This window comes from Ambystoma mexicanum, chromosome 1p (genome assembly GCF_040938575.1).
Source record: "Ambystoma mexicanum isolate Mex_15411 chromosome 1p, UKY_AmexF1_1, whole genome shotgun sequence".
Taxonomy (NCBI): Eukaryota; Metazoa; Chordata; class Amphibia; order Caudata; family Ambystomatidae; genus Ambystoma; species Ambystoma mexicanum.
In genome coordinates this window covers 372604924-372630618 of record NC_090921.1, presented here as the reverse complement: position 1 = coordinate 372630618, position 25695 = coordinate 372604924, and the positions used below count along the sequence as shown (strand labels likewise).

At 46.5% G+C, this 25695-nt stretch overlaps 1 protein-coding gene across 1 annotated transcript in view; it reads left to right on the top strand.

Annotated features, from left to right (window-relative positions):
• MAU2 (MAU2 sister chromatid cohesion factor) overlaps positions 1–25695 on the top strand; it is an 893447-nt gene that overhangs the window by 402856 nt on the left and 464896 nt on the right. The window contains exon 9 of the mRNA XM_069649112.1: positions 10576–10666. Coding sequence (XP_069505213.1) covers positions 10576–10666 — 91 coding nt within the window. The remainder of the gene's footprint in view (positions 1–10575; positions 10667–25695) is intronic.

The following is a 25695-nucleotide window of genomic DNA, read 5'->3' as shown; positions in this document are numbered from 1 at the left end:
ATTTTTCCCTAAGGGGCCATCAGCTTTTTACTTAAACGAGGAGATCGTCTTGCCTACATTCTTTGCGGACCCGAAGGACGAGCCTGAGTTCTGCACAGCCTGGATGTCAGGCATGCCCTGAAATTCTCCCTGGACAGGACCAAGTTCTTTCGCAATTCAGATGCCCTATTTATCACCTTTGGAGGCGCCAGGCCTGGGCTATTAGCCCTCTATCTCCTGCTGGATGGTCTTGGCCATCAAGGAAGAGTACGAGGGCCAGCATAGACCCCTTCCGGCGAACATGCATGCCCACGTGGTCAGGGCCAAGGCAACAGCCATCGCCTTTCAGCGCCATGTCCCCTGGCAGGTTATTAGCAGGGCGGCTACATGGGCCTCTCCCTCGGATTCTTCAAGCATTACTGTTTGGATGCCGGCTCCAAATCAGATGCGGCTTTCAGAAAGGTGGTTCTCCGGAACCTGTTTGCTTAAGGAGGGTCTCCTCTCCACCCTGGGACTACATTCAGTTGTAATCGCCCAGGCAGTATGGAGGAAAGGGGATGGGATGTAGGAGTACTTACAAGTGAGTCACCATAGTGACTAACATACTCTTAGTCCATAGTCCCCTTTCCTCCATACGTCCCACCATCCACTCGCCCCCCCCCCCCAACCCCGTAATCTGGTGTCATTAAGCAATGGTAATTCTATTATCGACGTGTCTTTGGGGACTGAGGTGTGGTGCCGGAGGGCGGAGTCAGGGCAGCGCATGTTCCCAGGGCAGCGCCTCCGCTTGCCTCTAAATGTAGAGGGAAGTAGATTTTTGTGGTGAAAAAGGTTCTGTATCCCCATGCAGTATGGAGGAAAGGGGACTATAGACTAAGAGTACGTTAGTCGCTGCGGTGAGTAACTTATCATTTCTCAATTGAAACTTGTCTTGGTTGCCCTTGCATAGTTTCTTGCAGCTTTGCCCCTCACAAACCTCCCAGCGTGTGGGCCTACAGTGATTTAATTTTCTACAAACTATTCTAAAATATTGTGCAAGACATTTTACCTACGTGCAAGAGGTACTTCAGCTCACCTAGACTTTAACTCAACTAACATTGGCTCTCTTGGCTCCCTGAAATACTCTTACCTCTGACTTAGTTTGCCTTTCCCCCAGGAAAGGGTTCATTTACTTTGCATTGGAGGGTTTTTGAAAATACTTACCTGCTTAAGAATATTTAATCATTGTTTTCTCCCTCTGAAACTTTCCCTTTTGATCTCACACTTCGTATTGCTCTAAATGTACCAGTGATGAATCGATGTCCACAGTGTCCTAGTTATTTAAGTCATCTGACTGTGTAGGAAGTGTGTGTGCGCCATACCAAATGGATATCAACTGATTTAGTGAAACTGAGGTGTATTTATTGACGTTTATTTAGTTATACAATTGCTCTCTTCTAACAAAGTCTTATTCAACTGTTAAATTAATAATTGTTTGTTCACGAAACCCTGAGTGCAGAGGCGTTGCTAAGGGGAGGTTCTAAGGGGGCTATAGCCCCTGGTCTTTTGGTTGTAGCCCCGGATAGAATTCCAGGATCTACAACCAAAAGGCTAGTTAGCCCCCAGTCCCGACAGTTCTGACATTAGCGTAGCCCAACACCCTTGCCTGAGTGTAAGAGTTTATTTGAATACTTGTCACTGTGAATCTGTGTAACAACCTTACTGGTCACATTGACCCCCTCTTGAGATGAGCCTGGCTGCTCCACTACACTACCAACCTGTGTAGTACACTTCTACCAAAGGTTAGGTTACCTATTGCCAGGAGGACAAGGTTGGTGCAGTCTCCCACAGGGTGCTGCATACACTCTTGCCTAACAAGTGTTAATTTCATGATACTTTGCTTTTATGCTTAGATCTATAACTATTGCCAGCCCACTGTATGGACGCCCATGTGGTCCTCTTGTAGCAGGTCTAGTAAATGCCTTGAACCAGTCCAGGTGAAAATTATGCCGTTAGGAAAGATTTCTCTTCACTGCACCTTTCCTTCCATACTAATGGATCCTCAAACCTGTTGCTTCTATTTTTGATCCTGACCTGTACTTTGTTGTTCTGTTATGGGGAAACTGACATGTCCTTCAGGTTGTCAATACTGGTAAAACATTGTTTCCCTTAGTCTTGCGACTTTGATTCTACTTTTAGTAACTTATCACATGTGGTTACTTGTATCATTTTACTGCATTGTAAGATGCATTGTTCAATGGGGTACTGTGAAGGTTTCTTCTAGAAAGAGGTCTCTGATAATAACAGGCTGCACAGCAGGGAGAAGCTGAAAGGTTAACATTGTCAGGGCGGGACTTGGGGAAGTGATGGACAGTTTACTCAGTTGATGAAATTCAGATCTGAGGAGAGACGGGGTTCTTTGCTTTAATCTGTTGTGTGTTTTGGTTCCCAGGGAACAGAAGCAAGTGAAGAGGAAAATGTCCGTTATGAGTGGGCATATTAGAAGAACTGAGTTTCTATAATTGAAGTTATTTTTGGATCTGGGCGGAGAGTTACAGGCTGACAGAAGGGAATGTTGCACTGTTGCGCCCAAAAGAACATTGATATGTTGAGTTAATAAGAAGAGAGCCTTAGTTTGGTCATATGGAAAGCCACTGAGTAACTGACAGACCGAGCAGCTTTTCACAGCGAAGTCTGAGGTGTGGCCTTCCGGTATTGACATAAGAGAAATGTAGTCAGCTGTGAAAGCTGAATCCGCTTGATACGAGCGAGGCAAGCGGAAAAAGATTGCAGCGTAATTGACGCCTCAAGGGGGAAGAGTGTTCTCACAGACGCTGCACCTTTGAAGGTACGGTGCTGAATGCCATAAAGAGACAGTCACTATTACGAACCGCAGCGGAACAAACTGCAGAGATATAAACGTTCCCTCTTATGAGTCCTCATCATAGTTCTCTAAAGGAGGAGGTTATAGCAGAATCCAACTATTAAGGAGTTGGAATTACTAAATCCTCTAAGAGAACGTGACATTCTGCAACAAGGAAAGTATTACTATGCATTAAGGGAAGACTGCTGGACCGTTTAAATTTAAGTAAGAGACAGATGATACGATACCTATTCTTTAAATACTAGTAAACCCTGAATAGGAGAAAGAAGAGAGCAAGAACTCAGTAGTTCAAAAGGCTTACAATACTTACCAGAACGAAGAAGAAATTCCTACTTGATCTTGAAGACTCTTCAGTGACATGTATCCTTTATCAAACAAAAGAAAGAAACATGAGTTAATAAACTTCTTGATGTTAAAACCACCTAGTGTTCCCTTATCCCCACAAGTGAAGGTGACATTTGGTGGCGGCGGTGGGAGTGAACACCATGGAGGCCTTAATTAAAACTTTGAGTGAAGGACAACACCTTTTGCGACGAGCATTACAATTGCAGAGCCAACAAGCACAGGCAGATCGTCAAGCTTTCCAACAAGCTCTTCAGGTCCAACAGGCACAGTTAATAGACGCTACAAATGTATGGAGGCAGTCCCAAGTACCAGCCGCCGTACCTCAGATATGCAGCGGGAGAAGACCCTGCTCATTTCTTTGTGCATTTTGAACAAGTGGCCAGAAATGCACAATGGCCCACTGATGGTGCCATTACATCGCTCCACTAATGACAGGGGAAATGCAAAGTGCATACCAGGCAGCGAACCCCACCGGAGATACAAATTATATGGATATGAAACGAGTATTACTTGAAAGGCTCGGACATGATGGGGAGGTTAAGAATAAAGTTTAGGGAAATCGAATTACAGGCTGATGAAACTCCACGTCAACTGTTCTATCGGGTGAAGGAACTCGGAGACAAATGTTTGCAAACAGTCACAATGATGACGCAAGAAATGGCGGAAAAGATTATACTAGAACAGTTCATTGAAGCACTTCCCTTACCCGTACAACGGTGGGTTAGACAGCATCACCGACACAGTTTAGTGGAAGCAGTCAATATAGCTTCATCCCATCAAAAGGCAGGACAAGGTCGACTGGTAACCTATCCAGGAACATCTAGACCCATTGTTGGTCCTTCTCCTTCAACCGCAGACCATCAAATAACCAAAGATGGCCAAACTCAATGATCAGAAGGCCATACTGGGAAAATACCACGACCTACTAGTGACGGTCCTCCCAATATTTGCCAGCCTGGTCCCGTATATAAAGGACCCCAGTGTTTCGAGTGTGGAGAATGGGTGCACCTAGCCAGATTGTGCCCTAAAAGAGTCAAACCGGAACCAATGGATGTGGGGACATTTGTGATTGCTAGGAAGGAGATAACCAGAATATATTCCATCAGCCAAGTCTCCTTATGTATATACATATGATGCTGAGGTCGATGGGAAGTCAACCAGAGCCATGATTGATTCAGGGTGTCTGTAGACCGCAGTCAGCTCAGAACTGGTAGGTGAAATGTCTGATTCAACTAGAACAATTCCAATTGGGTGTATACATGGGGATGTAAATAGTTATCCAATAAAGGAAATAAAAATAAAGCTGGCTGGGGAACAATTGGGAGTTAGAGCAGCTGCAATGCCCTTATTGCCAGAGCCCCTTTTAATCGGGTCAGATGTACCCAATTTTCCTCGGTTAATAATACACCTAGACAAGCTACAAAACCATTATATTAAAAAGTCACAAGTGCCCCTTTTCATGACCAAGAAATAGCCAGTCCTCTCTGTAAAAAGAGGAGAGGAGTCGGGCCGACAGAAGAAAGTTAAAGAGTGGCTAGAAAGAAATGTTTTACCCATCACTATCGACTGGAAGCTATATGAGGGGGGTGATAGTTTTCGGATGGCCCAAGAATTGGATCCACTATTGAAAAACGCTCGAACAGCCGCCAGAGTCCTACTGAGAAACTACCTTACTTCTTTCAGGAGAAAGGCTTATATTACCGAGCCACGAAGGATGAAGGGGTGAAAAAGTCTGACAATTGTTAGTCCCCTGTAAATATTATAAAGCTGTGTTGGAGGTAACACATCTGCAAGTTGGAGAAGGACATTTGAGAACCGACAAAACTACTCAGATTTTGGCGCGATTTTTTTTTGGCCAGGAGTATATGCTCAGGTTGCCAGATTCTGCCAGGCATGTGAAGAGTGTCAGAAGAAAAACAAAGCAAACATCACAAAAGCTCCTTTACAACTGATGGCAATAGTTCCTGAGCCATTTAACCGTATTGGCATAGACATTGTCGGACCCTGGTATCCCTCATCTCGAGGACACAATTACATCCTCGTAATCGTTGACTATGCCACAAGGTATCCTGAGGCTTTTCCGCTGAAGTCAACCAATACACAGCAAATGTGATGTATTAATTCCGTTTATAAGTAGGGTGGGTATACCTAAAGAAATTGTAACTGACCAGGCTACCAATTTCATGTCTATTATTCTTAAACAAGTTTGTAAGATTCTACAGATTGAACATCTGAAAACAGCAGTTTATCACCCCAAACAGATGGGCTTGTTGAGAGATATAATCCAACCATCAAACAAATGTTGAGGAAAACCACTACACCAGGAGAGAGGAATTGGGATAGGGTGTTACCTTGGATATTACTGACGCTTTAAAATACTCCACAATCGTCAACTACGTTTTCACCATTTGAACTTATTTGGTAGGCCAGTGCGAACTTTGTTGGACATATTAAAGGAAGGTTGGGAAGAACAGCCTTCACAAGAGATCTTTCTTACAGAATATGCATATCAACTGAGAGAAAAAGTAGAAAAAATAGTCCGTAGCTCGAGATAATCTGCTACAAGTACAGGGAAGGCAAGAACAATACTACAACCGGAGCTCTCATTTGCGAAGTTTCCAAAAAAAAGATCAGGTGTTAGTTCTTTTACCAGAAAGTTAGCAGCCTGGAGAGGTCCTTATGTGGTAGAAGTAGTACTTGGACCCCTGACTTATAAAGTTTGTCAACCAGATAAGAGAGTACCATTGCAAAGTTATCATGTGAACTTACTAAAGAAATGGGTGGAACCTACTACAACCTTTGCTGTGATTAATGCCAATGAGCTACAAGCGCAACACTTTCCACAGCCGATAAAATGGGAAAAGAAGCTTTGAATATGCATCAAGATTTATCCTCAACTCAAAGACGAACTATCAAAACTAATAGATAAATATGCAGAAACCTTTTCCTCTCTTCCGGTAAGGACTACTCTAGCTTTCCATCACATAAACACGGTACCAGGTACTACAGATAGGATATGTCCCTATAGAATACCTGAAGCCAAGATTCAGACAATCAAGAAGTACAGGAGATGTTAGAGCTGGGAGTGATTGAACCTTCCCACATTGACTGGTCTTCTCCAGTAGTTCTGGTGCCTGACTGGTCTTCTCCAGTAGTTCTGGTGCCTAACCCTGACGCAAGTTCACGCTTTTGTTTGAATGTTTGAAAATTGAATGAAGTTTAGAAATTTGATGCGGATCCTATGCCTAGGATAGAAGACTAGTTAGATAAACTGGGTAAAGCAAAGTTCTTAACCACTATCGATCTTACAACAGGGTATTGGCAAATACCATTGCATCCACCTGATGGAGAAAAAACAGCTTTTGCCACTCCTACAGGACTTTATCAATTTACTGTTCTTCCCTTTGGTTTACATGGAGCACCTGCAACTTTTCAGAGTTTTACGAATACTCATTAAAGGTCATGAGCGATGTGTAGGTGCTTATTTGGATGATATCATTGTGTTCAGCCAGTCTTGGAATGAACACCCATCTCATCTGGAAGCCATTCTCGAAGCTTTACAACAGGCCGGCCTTCATGTGACTTCAAAGAAGACTTATAGCCAATTTTCATGCAAAATATCTCGCCTATTTTATAGGTCAAAGGGTTATCACGCCACAAGAAGAAAAGTTGGGAGCAATTCAACAGCTACAATTCCAATTGAATGCCAGACAGGTCTGAGCTTTCTTGGGATTCGTGGGATATTATCGAAGGTTCATTCCTCATTTTTCAACCATCGCAGCCCCTTTGACCTTTTGAAGACGTCGGCTTCCCCAAAAAAGGAGTGGCTGAATGGAAAAACAAACTGCTTTTAACTCTCTCAAAAATGCTCTCACGGATAAAGCCGTTCTTCGCTGCCCGGATTATACAGCCCCATTTTTTTTACGTACTGATGCCTCTGGAACCGGACTTGGGGCAGTTTCGTATCAAAACCATGGTGAAGCAGAAAGACCCATCTTATTCATTAGCAGAAAACTTCTTCTGCATGAGATCCACTACGTGACAATTGAAAAAGGTCTTGCCGTGAAGTGGGCCATCAAAGCACTTGGGTAATATTTATTAGGAAGAAAAGTCACACTAGTGACGGATCATGCACCCTTGGTCTGGCTTGCGGGGAATAAAGACACTAATCCAAGAGTTTTACAATGTTTTTTCTCTCCAGCTTTTCTCCTTTAAAACTGATCTTCATCTGGGCCGATTGATTGCCCAAGCAGACTTCTTATCACATGCCCATATCCTTCCCGAACGCAAGGGCCCAGAAGGGGTGTGGGGGGGGGGGGGGGTTTGTGAAGGTTTCTTCCGGAAAGAGGTCTCTAATAATAACAGGCTGCACAGAAGGGAGAAGCTGAAAGGTTAACCTTTTCGGTGCGGGACTTGAGGAAGTGATGGACAGCTTACTGAGTCAATGAAATTCAGATTGGAGGAGAGACGGGGTTCTTTGCTTTAATCTGTTGTGTTTTGGTTGCCAGGGAACAGAAGCGAGTGAAGACGAAAATGTCTGTTATGAGAGGGCATATTAGTAGAGAACTCTGTCGAGTTTCTATAATTTGAAGTTATTTTGGATCCGGACGGAGAGTTCTAGGCTGGCAGAAGAGAATGTTGCACTGTTGCGCCCAAAAGAACATTGATATGTTGAGTTAATAAGAAGAGAGCCTTAGTTTGGTCATACGGAAAGCCGCTGAGTAACTGACAGACCAAGCAGCTTTTCACGGTAAAGTCTAAGGAGGTGTGGCCTTCGGGTATTGACGAAAGAGAAATGTAGACAGCTGTGAAAGCTGAATCAGCTGGGTACGAATGAGTCAAGCAGAATCACATCGCGGGGTAATCCACGCCTGAAGGGGAAGTGTTTTCTCAGCGACGCAGCACCTTTTGAAGGTGCGGTGCTGAATGCCATAAAGAGTCACTATTACGAACCGCAGCGGAAGAAACTGCAAAGATATAAACGTTCCCTCTTATGAGTCCTCATCAGTTCTCTCAAGAAGGATGAGGTCATCGTAGAAACTAACTATTAAAGAGTTGGAATTACTAAATCCTGTAAGTGAACGTGACATCCTGCAACAAGGAAAGTATTACTATGCATTAAGAAAAGACTGCTGGAACGTTACAATTTAAGTAAGAGACAGATTGATACGATACCTATTATCTAAGTACTAGTAAACACTGAATAAGAGAAAGAAGAGAGAAAGAACTCAGTAGTTCAAAAGGCTTACAATACTTACCAGAACGAAGAAATTCCTACTTGATCTTGAGTCTTCAGTGACACTTATCCTTTATCAAACAAAAGAAAGACTTGAGTTAATAAAGTTCTTGATGATAAAACAACCTCTTGTGTCCTAGTGTTCTTATCCCCACAAGTGAAGGTGTGACAGGTACACTTATTTTTTGCCCTAGACTAACACTCAAAAGGACTTTTGGTTACTCTGTGTCCTAAATGGACAAGCTGGTGGCAGCAGTGAATTTTTACCTTTTTTGTTATTTGTGCTTTTCGTTTTAGCCTTACCATGTTTTGCTACTAAATGTGGCTTGTGTCCAAACATGGCCATGCCACATGGTTATCACTTGTCCTTTGACCATCTTGTTCTTTAGTGTTCTTCCTGACCTGAGGCCAGGAAAATCCTTATAAGGACTTCCAGTGCCAGGGAAATCGTAAGCTTTTTGCGGGTTTACCAGAGGACTAGGGCTGTTTGCTGGCAGGATGGTGGCTGGGACTGTCCCAAAGTTCCAGGTCGAAACTCGGAACAGCAACACCAGCACAGTAGCCCAAACTCAGTCAGCCACAGGACGATCACGAGAGACTTCCAAAGGCTCTTTGCAGGGTACTGAGCAGACGTCAGGAATGGATATTCCATCCACAGGTCGCAGCTTCCTTACAGGACTGCTGAAGAGCACAAGCAAGGCAGGCCTCCACCAGGATAGCAGTAACAGTTGGTCGCCAGGCCACCTTCAGACGAGTCTCTGGTCTCTTCACAGGTCTCACAGCTCGACAGAAATCTTGGCTCCCTCAGGTTACTCCAGGATCTCTTAAGTATAAGAGAAGCGGTCCTCTGAAAATAAAAGCCAGGTAAGAGCCGAAACTACCACTAGCCAATATCAGTACTAGCCCACACCCACCCCCAGCAGTGACCCAATCAGGACCACTGGCGGGAACATAATTGAATACCACTCAGACACACAAACCAGTTTGTGGATTGGGACCAGGATCCTGAGCTTGTCTTACAAGACTCACCTCAGCGAAATGTCTGCGTCCTAGCTTGAAGGGGACCTGACAAAGAAGGTAACCACCATCCGAAACTGCTTACCTGACTAGAGTCCATTCCCGAGAGGGGTCCTGCATGGAGTTTTGCTGCATTCATCTGAGAGTCCTTGCACCAGCGAAAGACACAAACTGGAGTTCAGCTTGAACCAGCAACCCCTGCCAATCACGGACTGTGACTAACGAGAAAAGCACCCTCAGACTCTCTTCCATTGACCTGCCAAGTCTGGGGAAGATTCAGAGTATGCAAGTTATATTTGTTCTTTCCTGCCCCTAAACTCCCTTTAAAAGTTTTTTCCTAAATGTTTACTAAACTTTTAAGATGCTTTGGTTTTACCGTAGCTTGCTAGCATAAGCATTCTGAAGTTGGGGACACGTCTATTAGTATACATTGTCCACTAAACATTGAAACTGTTTACTGGACCCCACAGACCCTACCGTGATTTTTTTCCAGTTTCACAAACTTTGTCGGAACATTCCTGAACTTTTGGGCATAAGGCCCCAGACAACTTGAGGGGTGAGTGGGGGAGGTGGGGACAATTGAAGTGAACCAATGACTGTGTATATATGTAATCTATTAGTGGGATATTTCTACCTAGTAATTTTTCATATTGTTTGGCCATAAATAAGTATCTATTTGTATACATACTGTCTAACATTGCGTGTGTACTCATTGTGGACCCTTTACAAGCTCACTATCTCTTGAGACTGTCTAGACCTGCGTCACTGTTACCTTGAACTGGTTTGGCTACAGCTCCCCAGAGTAGTCCCTGTCACAATATAGGTTGGCCTTCTATACAACTGTCCACTAGGCCAGAGTATAGAAAATCAGTCCTAACAGTTGTCGTTGTTTGTTGAAACATTATACCATGTTTGGTTAATAAATTTGTTCAGAAGCCTTGGATATATTTGAAGAGCTACATACATTCCAGGATGTTATCAGAATGTTCCTTTGTTTAAGGGTGTTTCAGGCCCTATGCATTTGACTTGCTTGGGTTGGGATGGCAATGTATTGCTTCTTTACTAGATTGACATTTTATTACTCAACATTGTTTTTTTTTTGCCATAACCGTCTTTTTTTTTGTACTTCTCCCAGGTAACAGTGATGCACTCCATGCAAGCAGGCTACTTGGAGAAGGCACAGAAATACACTGACAAAGCACTCATGCAGCTAGAAAAGCTAAAAAGTAAGTTATGCATGATATTGTCAATATAGTTACTGCAGGAATAGATTATTGGAAATTCCTGATTGGATGTATTGGAATCACCTCATTTAAGTAATGGCTTTTAATTAGGCTGGCTGCTGCATTTGAGATTAGATGCAAGTCAGATGTCATATAAATAGGACATGATGGAGAGTTCAGTCAAAAACGAAGGCTTGTTTGTGTCGCAAAGAATACAGACTAGAGCAAGTTTCAAGAAGTTGGGTGTTTCTCCCCATGATGTCTTGGGGGTGCCCTGCCTTAGTTTGAAGCCAGTTAGTACCTATCTTAACGGCCGTTATCATTCATGCAATTGACAAGTGTTGGGGAAAGATTTTCTTTTTGCTAACTTTGCCTCCCTAGTTTCCTATGGAAACCCATTTTTTTGCAGTTTTTATCCTATCCTGACTTCTTAAGGTGGAAACCGATCAGTCCTTCAGACTTTCAGTACTGGGAAACTGTTTCCATTTTACATTTTGTAACTTCAACAGTGCAATGTGTATAGTTTTGTTTCACCCTAGCTTTTCACATGCAGGATTTTGGTTACTTTTATGTGCCTAAAGACAAGCTGGTGGCACCAGATACATTTCTACTATTTTGGGATTATTCTTAGTATGCACATTCGCATTTGCTGCATATGGCTTCTAAACTTGGCTGGTGCCTTTTTAAAATGTTGGCGCCACAAGATATTCACTTTTTTCCTTGGCCATATTGTCGCTGGCCTTCTTCCTGCCTTGCCGGTTAGGAATTCGCTTATAAGCTCATGCAATTGCCCAGGAAAGTTGCTGTTTTCATGCTTTCGCATACTAGTAATACTATTGTGTGTATGTGGGCCAAGTATGGAGTGCAACTGTCTGGTCCCACTCCATGTCCGTGGTGCCAGCGAGTCATGGTGTGGGGCAAGAGGAAAACCAATAGTTGTCCCTGATTAGACACCTACTGGCTGTTTGAATGGTGTTCATCCTTACAATTGTTTGGATTTACTTCCAGCATGGATTTTGGATAAGAGGACTGGGAGCCAAGAATCCCTTGTAGGAGAACAGACTGAAGATCCGAAATACTACTGAAGAGGCCTTGCATCCCTTCCTGCATCTGGCCAATGTGAAGCCTGTTAAACTACCTGAGCTCCGAAAACTTGAAGCAGTGCTTCAAGCCTTGGACAAATGGGACTAACTAGTCTCAATACCTTCTTGAGATCCAGCTGTCTTGAGCCTTCAGAAGTTTTCCTTGGGCCACCCGGTGGACTGGCCAGCTCTCTTGTAGGATACCTTTTGTCAGAACAGTCTCCGTTTTGTGGCTGCCCCATCAACTTTGGTAGTCGCCAGCTTGTGCACAAGTCTCCTATTTGCAATTCAGCTTCCCACCTTCATGGGAACCTGTCCTGGAAGAGCTGCTGTGAATTTGACTGAAGGGACTTCACTGTAACTGTTGGGCAACGTTTGAATGCAGTACCCTCTGGGAACACTACAAACAACTATGAATACAGGTATAGGCAACCCAACCTTTGGTATAAGCTTGTACTACCCAGTTTTGGTAGCTTGTTGAGCAGCCAGGCTTATCTCAAGAGGGGAAATGTGAGCTGTAGTAGAGTTACACAAAGATTCACAATTAGTTATTCAAATAAACTCTTACACTCAAGGCTTCTTGCATAAACAATTAATTTATCAGTCAGTTATAATGCCTTTTTTTAGCAGGGAGCAATATACTAGTAACATACAAATACACTTCAATACTGTACACTCTGATTTTCTGAATCAGACAAGACCCTTTTGGTATGGGCCACAGACACAACCTACACCCACAGGTGACTTCAGTAACAAGGATGCTGGGAACATTAATATCTTACTGTTGGCATTCAGAACACTTCTTAAAAGGTTTGGTAAAAGGCAAAGGTTATCAGAAAACAAATTATAAATATTCTTAAGCGGGGCAAATACTTTCAGATAGCACTTAGAAGAGTCATTCAATTCAAATAGGCTAAGCCAAAGTCAATGGGCAAACGTCTTTGTATAGGATGCAGCACTTCAGATAAGTACATGGAAAAGTCTTTGCACAAGTTCTTAGGAGTCTTTGATAAAAAGAATCATCAAGTGTAGGGCCACAAGCTGATTAGACTTGTGAGTTGTAGAAGTTACAAGCACTTCCACAGTAAGAGGTAAGTTCTTAGACTTGTTTTACAGTACCTTGGTAAAGAAGAAAAGATGCAGCTGATGACTTCTGTTCCTGTGCAGCTCTGCAGATCTCACTGTTCCTGGGCCTCAGTCGTGGGGACAAGAGGGAGTATGACGGACTCCTGCACTGTCAAAACTAGCAACCGGCAACTATACTTTCAGTGGCTGTTTCACGTTTCAGCTCCCTGCGGCACAACAAATAGCAATAAGTGCGGTTTCTGGCTGTCAAGGTGGACTGTCCTTACTTCTGGGGTCCCGCACTCTGCTGAGGGGGCTCAGGCTTGGTCAGGCCTGCTTCGTGGGAGTTTGGAGGATCTTCCAAAAGCTTTTAGGCCAGGTTAACAGTAACGCACACAATCAGGTGTCCCTCTCCCTGGCTATACAGTTCCTGCAGCAACTCTGAGGCAATTCAACCAGCTCCGAGATGGGTGTCCAAGTCGCTTACGTTGGAGTTGATTGGTCCCACCAACTCAAAGGGAGAAGTTGTCCTTGCAGGGGCTTTTCTGTCGATGCAAACTTGGCAAGTAGTCACTGCAACAGGGCTTCACCGGGCAAACCAATGGTCCAGGTGTTGCAGCAGGCGTCCTCTTCAAGCTCTTATTTGGTTCCTTCGTCCAGTGGTCGACTGCCTTCTAAGCAAAAAGCCTTGCCTTTTTATGCAGGGTTCTCCCATTGATTTGCAGCCTAGCTGTCAATCGCACAGCTGGGTGGCTGTCCTGCAAGGACAACCAGCTGGCCAATCACCTTTGTGTTCATTCCTATGACCAAGGGGATTAAGCACAGGGAGTTTCGGGTACCTCCCTCACTTCCTGCCCCTGCCAGACACTCTGGAGCCAGAGGCGGGTTTTACCCATGAATCCCGCCAAAGAAAAAATGAACTAAGGGACCAAACGTTTGGCACGCCGAGTAAATCTCAAGGACCTTGCCAACAAGAAATGACAAAAGACAGGGGCCATTTTGACAAAATGGGTACCCATGGATGCTTTACTGCAGCTGCAATTGCAACCTGTGGTTGAAACACACATTGGTAGGTAACAGTAAACATCTGCCACCAGCCATTCATTGTAGAAAGGGTAACACAAAAATGTTGCATGAGAAACTAGACCAATGGGATACTAAGTAACCCCTTCAGCACCCTGTTGTAAGATAGTGTGTGCTGGGGCTAAAAAGTTACAAAATGTAAGTAAAGTCAATTTCACTTCACTGCTCTTGGAAAAAGTAGTTTCACCAAGAGAAGGTATTTAAACCTTTGAGAAATGTAAGACTTTCCTGTGTGACTACACTGAAGGTGCTGTGTGTCACAATGTAAAGATGATGCCTATGGAGTTTGTCAGACTCCACAACCAAATGAAACACAGGAAACACATAGAATTAAAAGTACAAAGTCCCAAAGTTGAGCAAAAGAGCTGCGGGTCTCTAATTTGGGAGGAATTTGGCACTGAACTATAAATTCTCCTTAACACTGACTGTGTTAAGCGTGCCAGAAGTTATGGTAGGACTGCGCCACAATCTGCTTTCAAGTTGAGGCGTAATCGGGTGTAGGAAGTGGATAATTTGTGAACAGCCCAATTGGATTTATGTTGTAGTCCTTGCTGTATACTTAAGTGTGTGATTAGCCATGCCTGCAAAGTGGTGTTTTATGCATATCATTTCTGCCAATTGGAGGCGTTTTGTTATGGCACCTGCTCAGGTATTTGGTTCATTCTGTTGGTTCTTGACTGTGATAGAACCGGTTAGCTGCAACAGTCTCTGTTCCAACTAATCTCCACAGGAGGCCAGATTCTTTTGTGTGTTAGGTGTTTGATTGCAGTGGAGGTGGCGTTGGTACAATTGCATCGCTGTACTACTATTGTGATTAGCCTGTTTTCTTTCAGTCTGCCTGGTGCAGTCATGCATCGTTCCTAAGACATTGCCTATGAGAGTGCTCTGTATTGGCTGGTGGCACTCTAGGGAAGGGAGGGCCGTGATGGATGTAGGAGAATGTGTGTGGTACGAGTTGCTGTGAACAGAGTCTGGGGTTAGAAGTAAAAAAGGTCAGAGGCACCACAATAGCAGCCGGCACCACCTGGGGAGATGGTTCTTATTGTTTGGGTTGATGGGGCTTTCTGGATACAGCGGTAAAAAGCCAGATTATGAGAGCTTTTTTTGAACGCGGTAGTTTTCAGTGTGGCTGGTAAGAGGCAGTGTGTTCCGGATGGTGGGCGCTAGTATAGAGAAAGCCAAGCCACCAACTGTGGTGGAGTTGTACAGTCGAATAGCTAGGTGGAGAGAACAGCCTTGTCTGAGGTTTCTGGGGGGCTGGTAGTGGATGATTTTGTTCTGAAAGAACTTTGGTCCCGGATGGAGAGCTCTGTGTGATGCCATATGGCTTTGAAGGTTGCTCTTGGTCTAACGGGGAGCAGTGCAGAATTCTGAGTGCGGGGGGCTGGTGAGGGAGGGGGATGTGGTCTGGGTGAGGAAGCGAGGAGCAGTCTGGGTGCTGCGTTTACGCCGAGATAGAGGGAGTTGGCGTAGTCTAGGCGGGAGGAGATAATGGCCAGTATATCGTACATTCGTTGGGGGGTGTTAGAAAAGAATTGATGTAGAAACACTGTTGGGAGAATTCTCAGAAATGTGCTAATTCCCTTCTTCCTTCGAGATACCCACCTATTTTGCTGGACTTTAAGACTTTTGATTTTTAATCCTTGAGAGACAGGTTTCCCACTCGTATTTTGTTCTGATTTGAACCCCGTCTCTTTCGGTTTTGGAGTCTGCCAAACTCCGTAGGCATCATCTTTGTCCATAGTGACGCACAACACCTTCAGTGCAGTGACACAGGAAGTCCTTTGGATTTCTGCCAAGGTTTAAATACCTTCTCTTGGATAAAATGTTTCCAAGAGTAGTAAAGTGAAATTGAATTTACTTACCTTTTTCTCTTTGAAGACCCAGCACACTATATCTTACATAGAGTGCTAAGGGGATAATTGGTATCCCCTTTGTCTAACTTCTCATGCAACTATTTCATTTTGCCCTTTCTACAATTGTCTGGTGGCAGTGGTTTACTTTTTCCTACCATTGTGTTTTTACCGCCGGCTGCATTCGCAGATGCAGCATAGCACCCATGGTTGCCAATTCTGTCAAAAAGGCCCTGGTCTTTTTTCACTATTTCTTGTTGTAAAGGTCTTCCTTAAGATTTACTCTGCGTGCCAAACCAAGTTTGGTCCATTTGTTGTCTTTGGTTGGGTTCACTGCTGAAGCCTGTCTCTGGATCCAGCGTGTCTGACAGGGCAGGAAGCCAGGGAGGTGCCCAAAACTCCCTGTGCTTAGTCTCCTTGGTTACAGGAATGCACCCAAAGGCGATTGACCGGCTGGCTGTCTGGAATGGACAGCCACCCAGCTGTGCGATTGACAGCTATCCTGCGAATGAATGGGAACTACTTGCATAAAAGGCAAGGTCTTTTGCTTAGAAGGCAGTGTCTACCACTGGACAAAAGAACCGACGAAGAAACTGGAAGAGAAGCGTGCTGCATCCTCCTGGACCGTTGGTTTGCCCGGTGAAGCCCTGCTGCATTGCTGAAGCTCCACATTTCTAACTGACTAGAGAAGCCCTGCATTGATGACTTCTCCCCTTGGGATGGCTTAACCAATGACCCCCAAGACTAACTCGACTGTAACCTCTCTTTGCTGGCTGTACTTTGCTGCTGTAAAAAATTAAGTGCCTTGCCTTTTAAGCCGGACCCAAGCTCCAGGAAGATCCTCTGGACTCCTAAGCAGGACTAAGAAGCCAGCTGGAACCGTATCTTCAGACACAAGGTACTGTAAACTAGGGGTACTTAACTCTTGTGTGTAGTTTGCTTGCTCTCAGTTGAGACTTGCATTTGCTGCTGTTAAGCAAAGTTTTTATTCAGTACCCTCTGGGAACACGACACACAACTGTGACTACAGGTGTAAGCAAACCAACCTTTGGTATAAGTCTGTACTACACAGTTTTGGTAGCGTGTTGAACAGCCAGGCTTGTCTCAAGAGGCGAATGTGACCAGTAATGTTGCACAGAATTTTACAATCACAGGCGTTCAAATAAACTCAAGGTGTCTTGGATTAGTACTTATTAATTAATCAGTTATAAAAAATTCATTAGATCGAGGCAATCATATAATAATACACAAATATACTTCAATACTTTTCAAGAGGAGTAAAAGGCAAAGGTTATCAGAATATGACTACAATTATTCTTAGACGGTGCAAATACTTTGACTTCACCAGAAGAGTCAATTCAATAGGCTATGCCAATGTCAATGGGCTAAAGACTTGGATAGGTTAAAGTGGTTCTGGTAATTAAACTAAAGTCTCTGCACAAGTTCTTGGAAGTAGTTTGTAAAAAGAAGAATCATATGTTGGGTCACAAGCTGGTTAGGCCTGCGAGTTGCAAAAGTTTCAAGCACTTTCGCCATGAGAGGTGCTCTGTCTTGTTTTGCAGTACCTTACAATGTACAAAGTACCTTACAGTTCCTGCAGGTCTCGTTGTTCCTGGGCCTTAGTCGTGGGGACAAGAGGGAGGACGTCGGGGCTCCTGCACTGGAACTGGTCAAAAAGCTGGCAACTTGCAATGCTTTGATTCCGGTAGCTGGAGTCAAGCTCACAAGCTGGTGTCCCTTTCCCTGGTTATTCGGTTTCCTGCAGCACTCTGGGGAAAATACAACCAGCTTCGAGAATGGTATCCAGGTGGATTAGTGTCGAGTTGATTGGTCCCACCAAATCAAAGAAAGAAGTCGTCCTTGCAGGGCTTCTCTGTCGAGATGAATGTAGCGTTTCAGACCTGCAGCAGGGCTTCACCGGGCAAACCAGAGTTGCAGCTGCCGTCCTCTTCAACCTAGTCTTTGGTTCTTTCGTTCCAGTGGTGGACTCTGCCTTCCAAGCCAAACAGGCTTTCTCCCTTTCATTCCAGCCTAGCTGCCACTCACCCAGCAGGGTGGCTGTCCTTACCGGATAGTCAGTCAGCCAATCATACAAGAGTGCATTTGGGTGTCCTAGGAGACCAAGCAGAGTTTCGGGCACCTCCCTCACTTCCTGCCCACCGCAGACACTCTGGCGCCAGAGGCGGTCTTCAGTCCTGAAGCCCGCCAAAGGCAAATGAACAAAGGAACCAAACTAGGTTCGGCGGGCAGAGCAAAACTCTAGAAGGACCTTTCCACAAAGAAATGGTGAAAAAAGACCAGGACCTATTTAAACAAAGGGTGCTCAGACGCCATCTTGAAAAACATGGAATCCGCGATTTAACGTTGCCGCTGTTCGCGGTCAGGGTAAATCATGCTAGTTAGTTGTAAAACCACTGCCAGCAGCCATTTCGAGAGTAAAGGGTAGCATTTGACTGCTACATGAGTATCTAGACACGGGATACTAAGTAACCGCTCCTGCACTCTATTGTAAGATGGGGTGTGCTGGGTCTGGGAATTTAAAAAGACTAGTAAAGTCAATTTCACTTTACTTACTCTGGTAAAAAGTAGTTTATCCCAGAGAAGGTATTTAAACCTTGAATGCCTGAAAAGGTTTCCTTGTGCTACTGCACTGAGGGTGCTGTGTGACACAAATGAAAAGATGATGCCTATGGAGTTGCCTATACTCCATAACCAAAAGAAACCAATGCAGAAAACACATTGATTTGAAAAGTTCAAAGTCCCAAAGTTTAGCAAAAGAGCTGGAGGGCTCTAAGGTGGGAGGAATTGGCACATTTTGAGAATTCTCCCCAACAGTGCACATCGCAATCACTAAATCTATTAGAATGTTCTCCAGCTAACATTCTACACTACATGCTTAATTTACTAGACTCCGGCCTAGTATTCAATTCCTTAAAGCTACATCTGGCTGCCCTATCCGTTTACACCACTTCACAGAACAAGGTGTCCTGATGGAAAGTCCCAGTCATTAAGGCATTCATGGAATGGGTAAAGAGGCTATACCCCCAATTTGCACCCCTCTGCCTGGTTGGGATTTAAATGCTGTGCTCTCCAAACTCATGGGGGCCATCCTTCGAGCCTATGTACATTGCCAGCCTAAAGCATCTTGGCTATAAATCTGCATTCCTGGTAGCCATTGCCGCCATAAGATGAGTCAGTGAGCTACAGGTTTTGTCTGTACAAGACCCTTACTCTTACGTTACGTCCCCTTTCCTCCATACTGCATGGGCACCCCTTCCTAGGGACGGGAGGCGGAAACATTTTCACCAGAAAAAACCTTCCACTTTAAATTTCGAGGCGCACTGGGGTGTGGCCCTAGGAGCACGCGTTACCCTGACAACACCCCCCGGCCCCACACCTCGGTCCCTTCTTTTTTTGTATCGACTGGACCGGGCCGAATTCACCAGAGCTCCTGTATTTGGCTTCGGCCATGTAATACCACGCGCTCTTCCCCAGTTTCTTCTATCATTTTGTCGTCTTTTTGTCATTCAAGTATTTGGTCCTCTGGCGTCGCGCTCCTCCCTGGCTCATGTTGACATCACCAGGCATCAGCAGGTGTTAAGTCTGCGAGGGGCTCTTCCCTACGTCCGACCCCCATGCTCTTTGCCTCCGCTGCCTTGGTCTTGACCCCGGATGGGAAGGTTGTACCGTGTGCGACGCTATGACTCCACTCGCACTGAAGAACAGGCTAGCTAGGTGGAGGGAGCTTTTTTCGAAAGGTCGCCTCCAGATGACTTTAAGAACTTCATCAGACAGGTCAAGGCCCAAGGGCCGGCTGCTATTTTCCGTCGCACCCCGTAAGGGCAACTCCTTACCGAGGAAACACCAGAGCAGGGTTCAGAACCTCTCGGGTTATTGTACATCACACGTACCGAGGCTAGTCCAGGTACTGGCTTCACAGCCGAGGGGTCATCGGATCTTTTCAGAATCAGTGCTGAGGGACTGCAAGGTTATTTTACCGGGTGTACACTCTAGGAGCAATACCCTAGTTCCGGCTCAATGTCCGAGGGGGTGCCTGCACGCAGCCCTACTGGCGACGCTGCCGAGGGCAATACACCTTCCAGGCCAAGCCCTGAATTGCAGGGTAGGCCTCATGCTCCACCACCAAGAGTCTTTGAGGAGGCCGGGCCTAGGGAGCCATGCACCATGACTTTGGCACGTGGTAAGCAACTCGACAAAATGGCTGCTTGGCTGATGCCACTCCTAGGAACAGTACATGGGCAATGAGTTTCAAGTTTGGGACTGGCATTATGTGGCCTACAGTTTACCCATCGGCAGCGCAAGGCAGGTTTGCCCTGCAACCTAGACAGTGCGCTCCGGCCCCAGCTGCACCCGGCCACGCCGTCAGTGTCACCTGCCACCTCTTCTGCCTCTGAAGACAGGTTCTTCGAAAGGTTCCTGGCCCAGATGGGGGCTGTTCTGCGGGATGCAGTCGGGGACTTGCTCACTATGGTCACTCTTCCAGCGCCCATAGTCATTCCTCCCATGGCTCTGGCACCACAGTCCCCAGTGCAGCCCCTGCTGGCTCCTTCGATTCTGGCTCCCCTGTCTCCCACAGTACAGGCGGTTCAACACCTACCTCTGCAGCAGCGTTTGGTCTCCACACCCCAGCCCACGGCGTCCAGCACCCCTCCTCCCTCTCCTGACCAGCAGGACACACTGTTGGACGAGTATGAGGACCCTGACACGCCGTCAGCAAAGGCCTTCCAGACTGGCTTGCAGGTTTGGTTGAATATCTGTCTTCCTCAGCCTGAGGTCGAGCAGCCTGAGGGTGGTCTAGGCAGAAGTCATCACCCTTTGACCCCCAAAGGGGTATCCTGATGCAGAAGAACATTGTTGCCTTGGCCATGAAGGGTTGGCTCAAGCCACACTCGGCCCAACCTGTCAATTGGTGCCCCGATGCCAAGTATAGACAGATCCACTCCCGCTGGTTGCGCACCCTCAACCGCACTCTTCGGTAATTGATGCAGCTTCACTTTACTCTAAGCCTCAGTCAACCTCGGCCACCTTGTCCTTGGCGCTGCTAGGCAAGGAGGAGATGATCTTGGAGGTGTACAGGAAGTAGCTGTACTCCAGTGCCTCGCTGCACCTCCGTCATTCCAACACAGGTGCCATGCTTGCAGCGGACTTCATTCCAGAGCTTCGGTGCAGAGCCAGGCACGCCGCAAAGCGGGTCTAGGAGAAAGCCAAGCTGGTAGCGCAGGACATCATGGAATGAACTGTGGCCCACATAGATGCCTCTGATCGGGCCATCTGCATCGCCACAGACGTGAGAAGGATGGCCTGCCTTCGGGCTACTAAATTTAACCCGATGTCTAGGAACACTTATTGGACCTTCCGGTCGAGGGTAGCGGCCTCTTTCACTCGACCACTGAATTAGATAAAAAAGAACAGCTCGCAAACTGCGAAGTCTTTATTGTAACAAAGGTCACGCCCAAAGCGCACACCCAGTCGCATCAACGCTCTGACAGGGGGCGGTCATTCGGCGGGTTCCCGGGCTTCCAGGAAAGGAGGTTGAGACAACCTGACCACTTGCCCAGTCAGCACTGGCGCAAACCACAAAAAAGGGGGAAGGGCTTCTTCCCGTCCCACTCCCCCACCCCAGCCCCTCTCCTCCGCAGCAGCCGCAGAAGGAAAGAAATCATGACGTGTCCCTTCAGGTCCACGTGTCTCCAGTGGGGGGCAGGCGTGCCTTCCACATGCTATTTTGGCGCCAGAACTTTGCCGAACCCTGGATCTTCTCTGTAGTGTCCTCAGGGTTTCGCCTACCGGTTCCTTCCTCCTCCACTCCCACAGACTGGGACGGCAACTCTGTTGGTGGAGATCCGGTTGCTCGTCGAGAGCCAGGCAGTGGAAGAAGTCCCAGCCTCCCAGAGAGGATTGGGCTTTTATTCTAGGATTTTTGCCATACAAGAGAACCAGGCTGGCCTGAGAGTTGTTTGACCTATCCACACTCCACCTCCCCCTTTAGCAATTCAAGATGGTTACGTCGGCACTCATTGTGGAGACACTAGAAAAGGGAGACTGGATGTGCTCCCTGGATCTGAAGGACACCTATCTACACGTCTTCATTTGGCAACCACATCGCTCCTTCCTGCGATCAGGATCATGGGCTGTCTTTTCCAGTACAAGGTGCTATCCTTTGGCCTCAACTCAGCCCCCAGGGTGTTTACCAGACTCATGAATGCGGTGGCAGCCCTCCTCAGGGCCACCATGTCGCGGTTGACTGACTCATCGGGGCGATATCTCCGGAAGGGATTACCCACACCTACTTAGGAGCACACTCCACGACCTGGAGTTTACTATAAACCTCAAGAAGTCTCCGCTGCAGCCCACGCAGAGCCTCAACTTCCTGGGCCTCATCTGGGATACAAGCTCTGCAAAGGTCTTTCTCTCGGAGGACAAGATTACGGCTGTCACGAGGGCCACTACGCACTTCCTTACCATAGCAGTAACCTCGGCCTGGTGGTACCAACACTTAATGGTATCATGGCAGCAGTCCTCCTGGCCGTGCCACAGAGGAGACTCTGGATGAGGTTACAGCTGCACTTCACAGCCTCATGGAATCAGGAAAAGGGCTCCCAAGTGGAGTTGGTAAGCATAACTCCTTCTCTCCACTCGGACCTCACATGGTTATCCAAGGACTGCAACCTGCGGACGGGCAAGCCATCACTGCAGGTCACCATCATTTCAGACTCTTCCCTAGAATGCTGGCGAGACATTTTGGACAGCCACAGCATCCAGTGAGTATGGACCTGGCAGGAGCAGGAGTCACATCAACTGGCTGGAACTCGGGGCCATCTGGCTAGCTCTCTGAGCTTTCCTTCCGCTCATTGGTGGCAAGATTGTCCTTATCCAGACCACTCCACCAGCATGAGGGAATGGGCCCTGGAGAACGTCTACCTCACGGCCATCCACCTCCCGGGGGTGTTCAACTTGGAAGTGGACAGGCTCAGCAAACAATTAAGAATGGCAATTGAACGACCAGGTGCTGCTGGAGGTTTTCAGCAGATGGGGGGGGCACCCTCAGGTGGATATGGTTGCCTCCTGGAAGAACAGGAAGGGCCATCAGTTTGCGTCTTGGCAGATTCAGGGCCCCGGCTCCCTGGGCGACACATTACTGAAAGTGGGATGGCATGGCCGCCTATTACTTTCCTGCTACACCCCTCGCCCATATGGTCTTCCGCATGATAAAGGAAGCTTGTCACCTCAGCATGATTCTGATAGCTCTGTGGTTCTCCGAACTGCTCAGTCTCTCGGGACAGACCACCCATTCTCCTTGCGCAGGGTCCAGCCCATCTCCTGTCCCAGCATGGGGGCAGGGTCATACACCCCACCGAAATTGCCCCGCGCAGCGTTGTTCCTGAGCCGGTCTCCCTCAGGCACTTGAGCCTATCACAGGCTGTTGGGCAGAATCCTATGCAGTGCCCTTAGGGACCACTGCACAGAGTTTAGACTACAAGTGGTAATACAAGTTCACCTTTGGTACAAGCCTGTACTACACTGTTAAATTGGTATCAGTAGCGGAGCAGCCAGACTTATCTTAAGAGCAAATGAGCAGTAGTAGAGATTAACAAAGGATTACAATTACTGTGACTCAAGCAAACACTGACTCATGGTTAAAAAGTAAAAGTACATTTATTTTAAACCATCTGTTCACAAAACACTTCACTTCTATTAAATTAAAACCACACTTCAAATACACTACACATAACCAATTCTCCTTGTGCAGAACAACTCAAGGTAAGTACCTTAGGATTTGACAAGACATTACCGGGAATACATATGCAATCACTTTGACAGTAATGACAGTTCGGTCTTACTAAAGATATGCATACCCACGGGAAGAAATGTTACCGGAGTTAAAGCACACTTAGCACCTGAGTTAACACAAGAGAGTTGGGGATAAAAATCATAGGCAATACTTTTGTCAAGGCAGACCGAATCGGAGAACACTTTCTAACGAGAAGATAAATCAATATGCCTGCGCCAGTGTCAAGTGGAACAGGGTTCCTGTTGTCGAGGATTACACAGTCCGACAGTTCACGATTCAAGGTTGCCAGGAGTACTGTCAAAAGAGGAAGCAGAAGTTATAAGCGGGAAGGAAGAAAAGGACAGGCCTTTAGTGAGGAGGAAAGGGTTGACCCTAGTTTCTCAAAGTCGGACCAATACCTTATTCTTTGAAGAAGCTGGTGCTGCGGCAGTTGTTACTGGTAGTTTCCTGCAGACTCACGGTTCCTGGAGCTTCAGTCGGGACAAGGTCGACTACGTCTGGGGCGATCGGCCCTACCCAGGGATGAGGCCAGCAACAGTGACAGTGAATAAAAGGTGCACTCCTTTAAAACAGGAGAGGCTCTGCAGATGGCTATCCGGACCACTACAGCAGTGTGCAGCGATTTCGACCACGAAGAGGATCCTCTGGCTGTGGAAGATGAGCTGGTTGACCCCACCAGGCTCAAGGGAAGAAGACTCCTGACTGGATCTTCTCTGGTTGTTGAACGGTAGATAGCTCAGGACTGCAGCAGGGCTTCACCGGGACTCAGGGTTGAAGCAGCCATCTTCTTCACTGCTTCTCACCGGTTCCTTGCAGTTCCAGTGGCGACTGACTTGCAGCCCAAGAGTCCTGCCTTTTTATGCGAAAATCCCCCATTCACACAGCCTGGCTGTCAATCACCCCGCAGGAAACAACCACCTCAGCCAATCAACACAAAGTGCGACCTGGGTCTCCATTGAGATCCTGTGCAGGGGGTGACTACTACCCCTCCCTCACCTTCAGCCCACCTAGACACCTAGGTGCCACGAGGAGGGCTTCTCTGTAGAAGCCCGCCAAAAGACGGTAAACAAAGCAGGCAAACCTGGTTTGCCGCGCAAAGTAAAACACGAGAAGGACTTTATCAAAAAGAAATGGTGACTAAACCCGACCAGAGTCGAAATAAAAAGTATTTGGGCAAGAAGGTTTAAGTTCGAGGCTACCACAATAGCCTGGAACAATACCATGTTTATGTAGTATATTCGCGGTAGAAAAGTTAGGGTAGATAGCAATGACATCAGCCAAACCTAAATGTTTAAAGAGCAAAACAAAGCTCAGAGAGGAACAGACAAAAAGGGGTAGGAATTAACCCTTCCCAATACTCCATGTAAGATGGGGTGCACTGGGTCTGTAGTTTTAAAGTGACTATATAAAGTTAATGGCAACTTTACATGTTTCTGGGGGACAGTAGTCAGCCCTAGAAAAATGGGTTCAGTGGGAAGCCTAAAAGACAACCCTGTGTCACTGCTCTGAAGGTGCTGGGCAACACACAAAAAGTGGGACTCATGGAGTGGTGTGCTCCAGAGCCCAAGATTACACAAACAGTAAAAATACACATGCAAAACACATGTAAGAGTGGGAAAAAGGCTCCCACTCTTACCAAGTGGAAAAAATAAACTCCAGAAATCAAGCAAAGCTGCTGGGGGACTCCCAAGGTGAGGGAAATTAGCCATAGAATGAGACTTCTCCCTAACACAGGCTAACCTGGAGATCATTCAGAGCACCAGGAGCAAGGCTACCAGTAGCCAATACAAGAGTAAATTGACTAGGTTCTGTCGTTTGGTGGACTCTAAGGATGTGCTCTCCTTCGCGGCACATCTTGCGCACTTGGGCGTGCAAGTGGACACATGTCGCACCTATCTGGCAGCCATAGGGGCCTACAGAAATTTGGAGGAGATATTCTCTTCCACCCCAATAGTCGAACATCTGGTGGGTTTATCCATGCTCTACCCGCCCATGAAGAAGCCACACCCCCGTGTTGGCCCCAATGGGATGTTGGGCCCCTTGACGCACAAACCCTTCGAGCCAATGGTTTCCGTGGACATCAGACTGGTCACCATTAAGACTGCTTTGCTAGTGGGACTCACCTCTGCTCTCCAA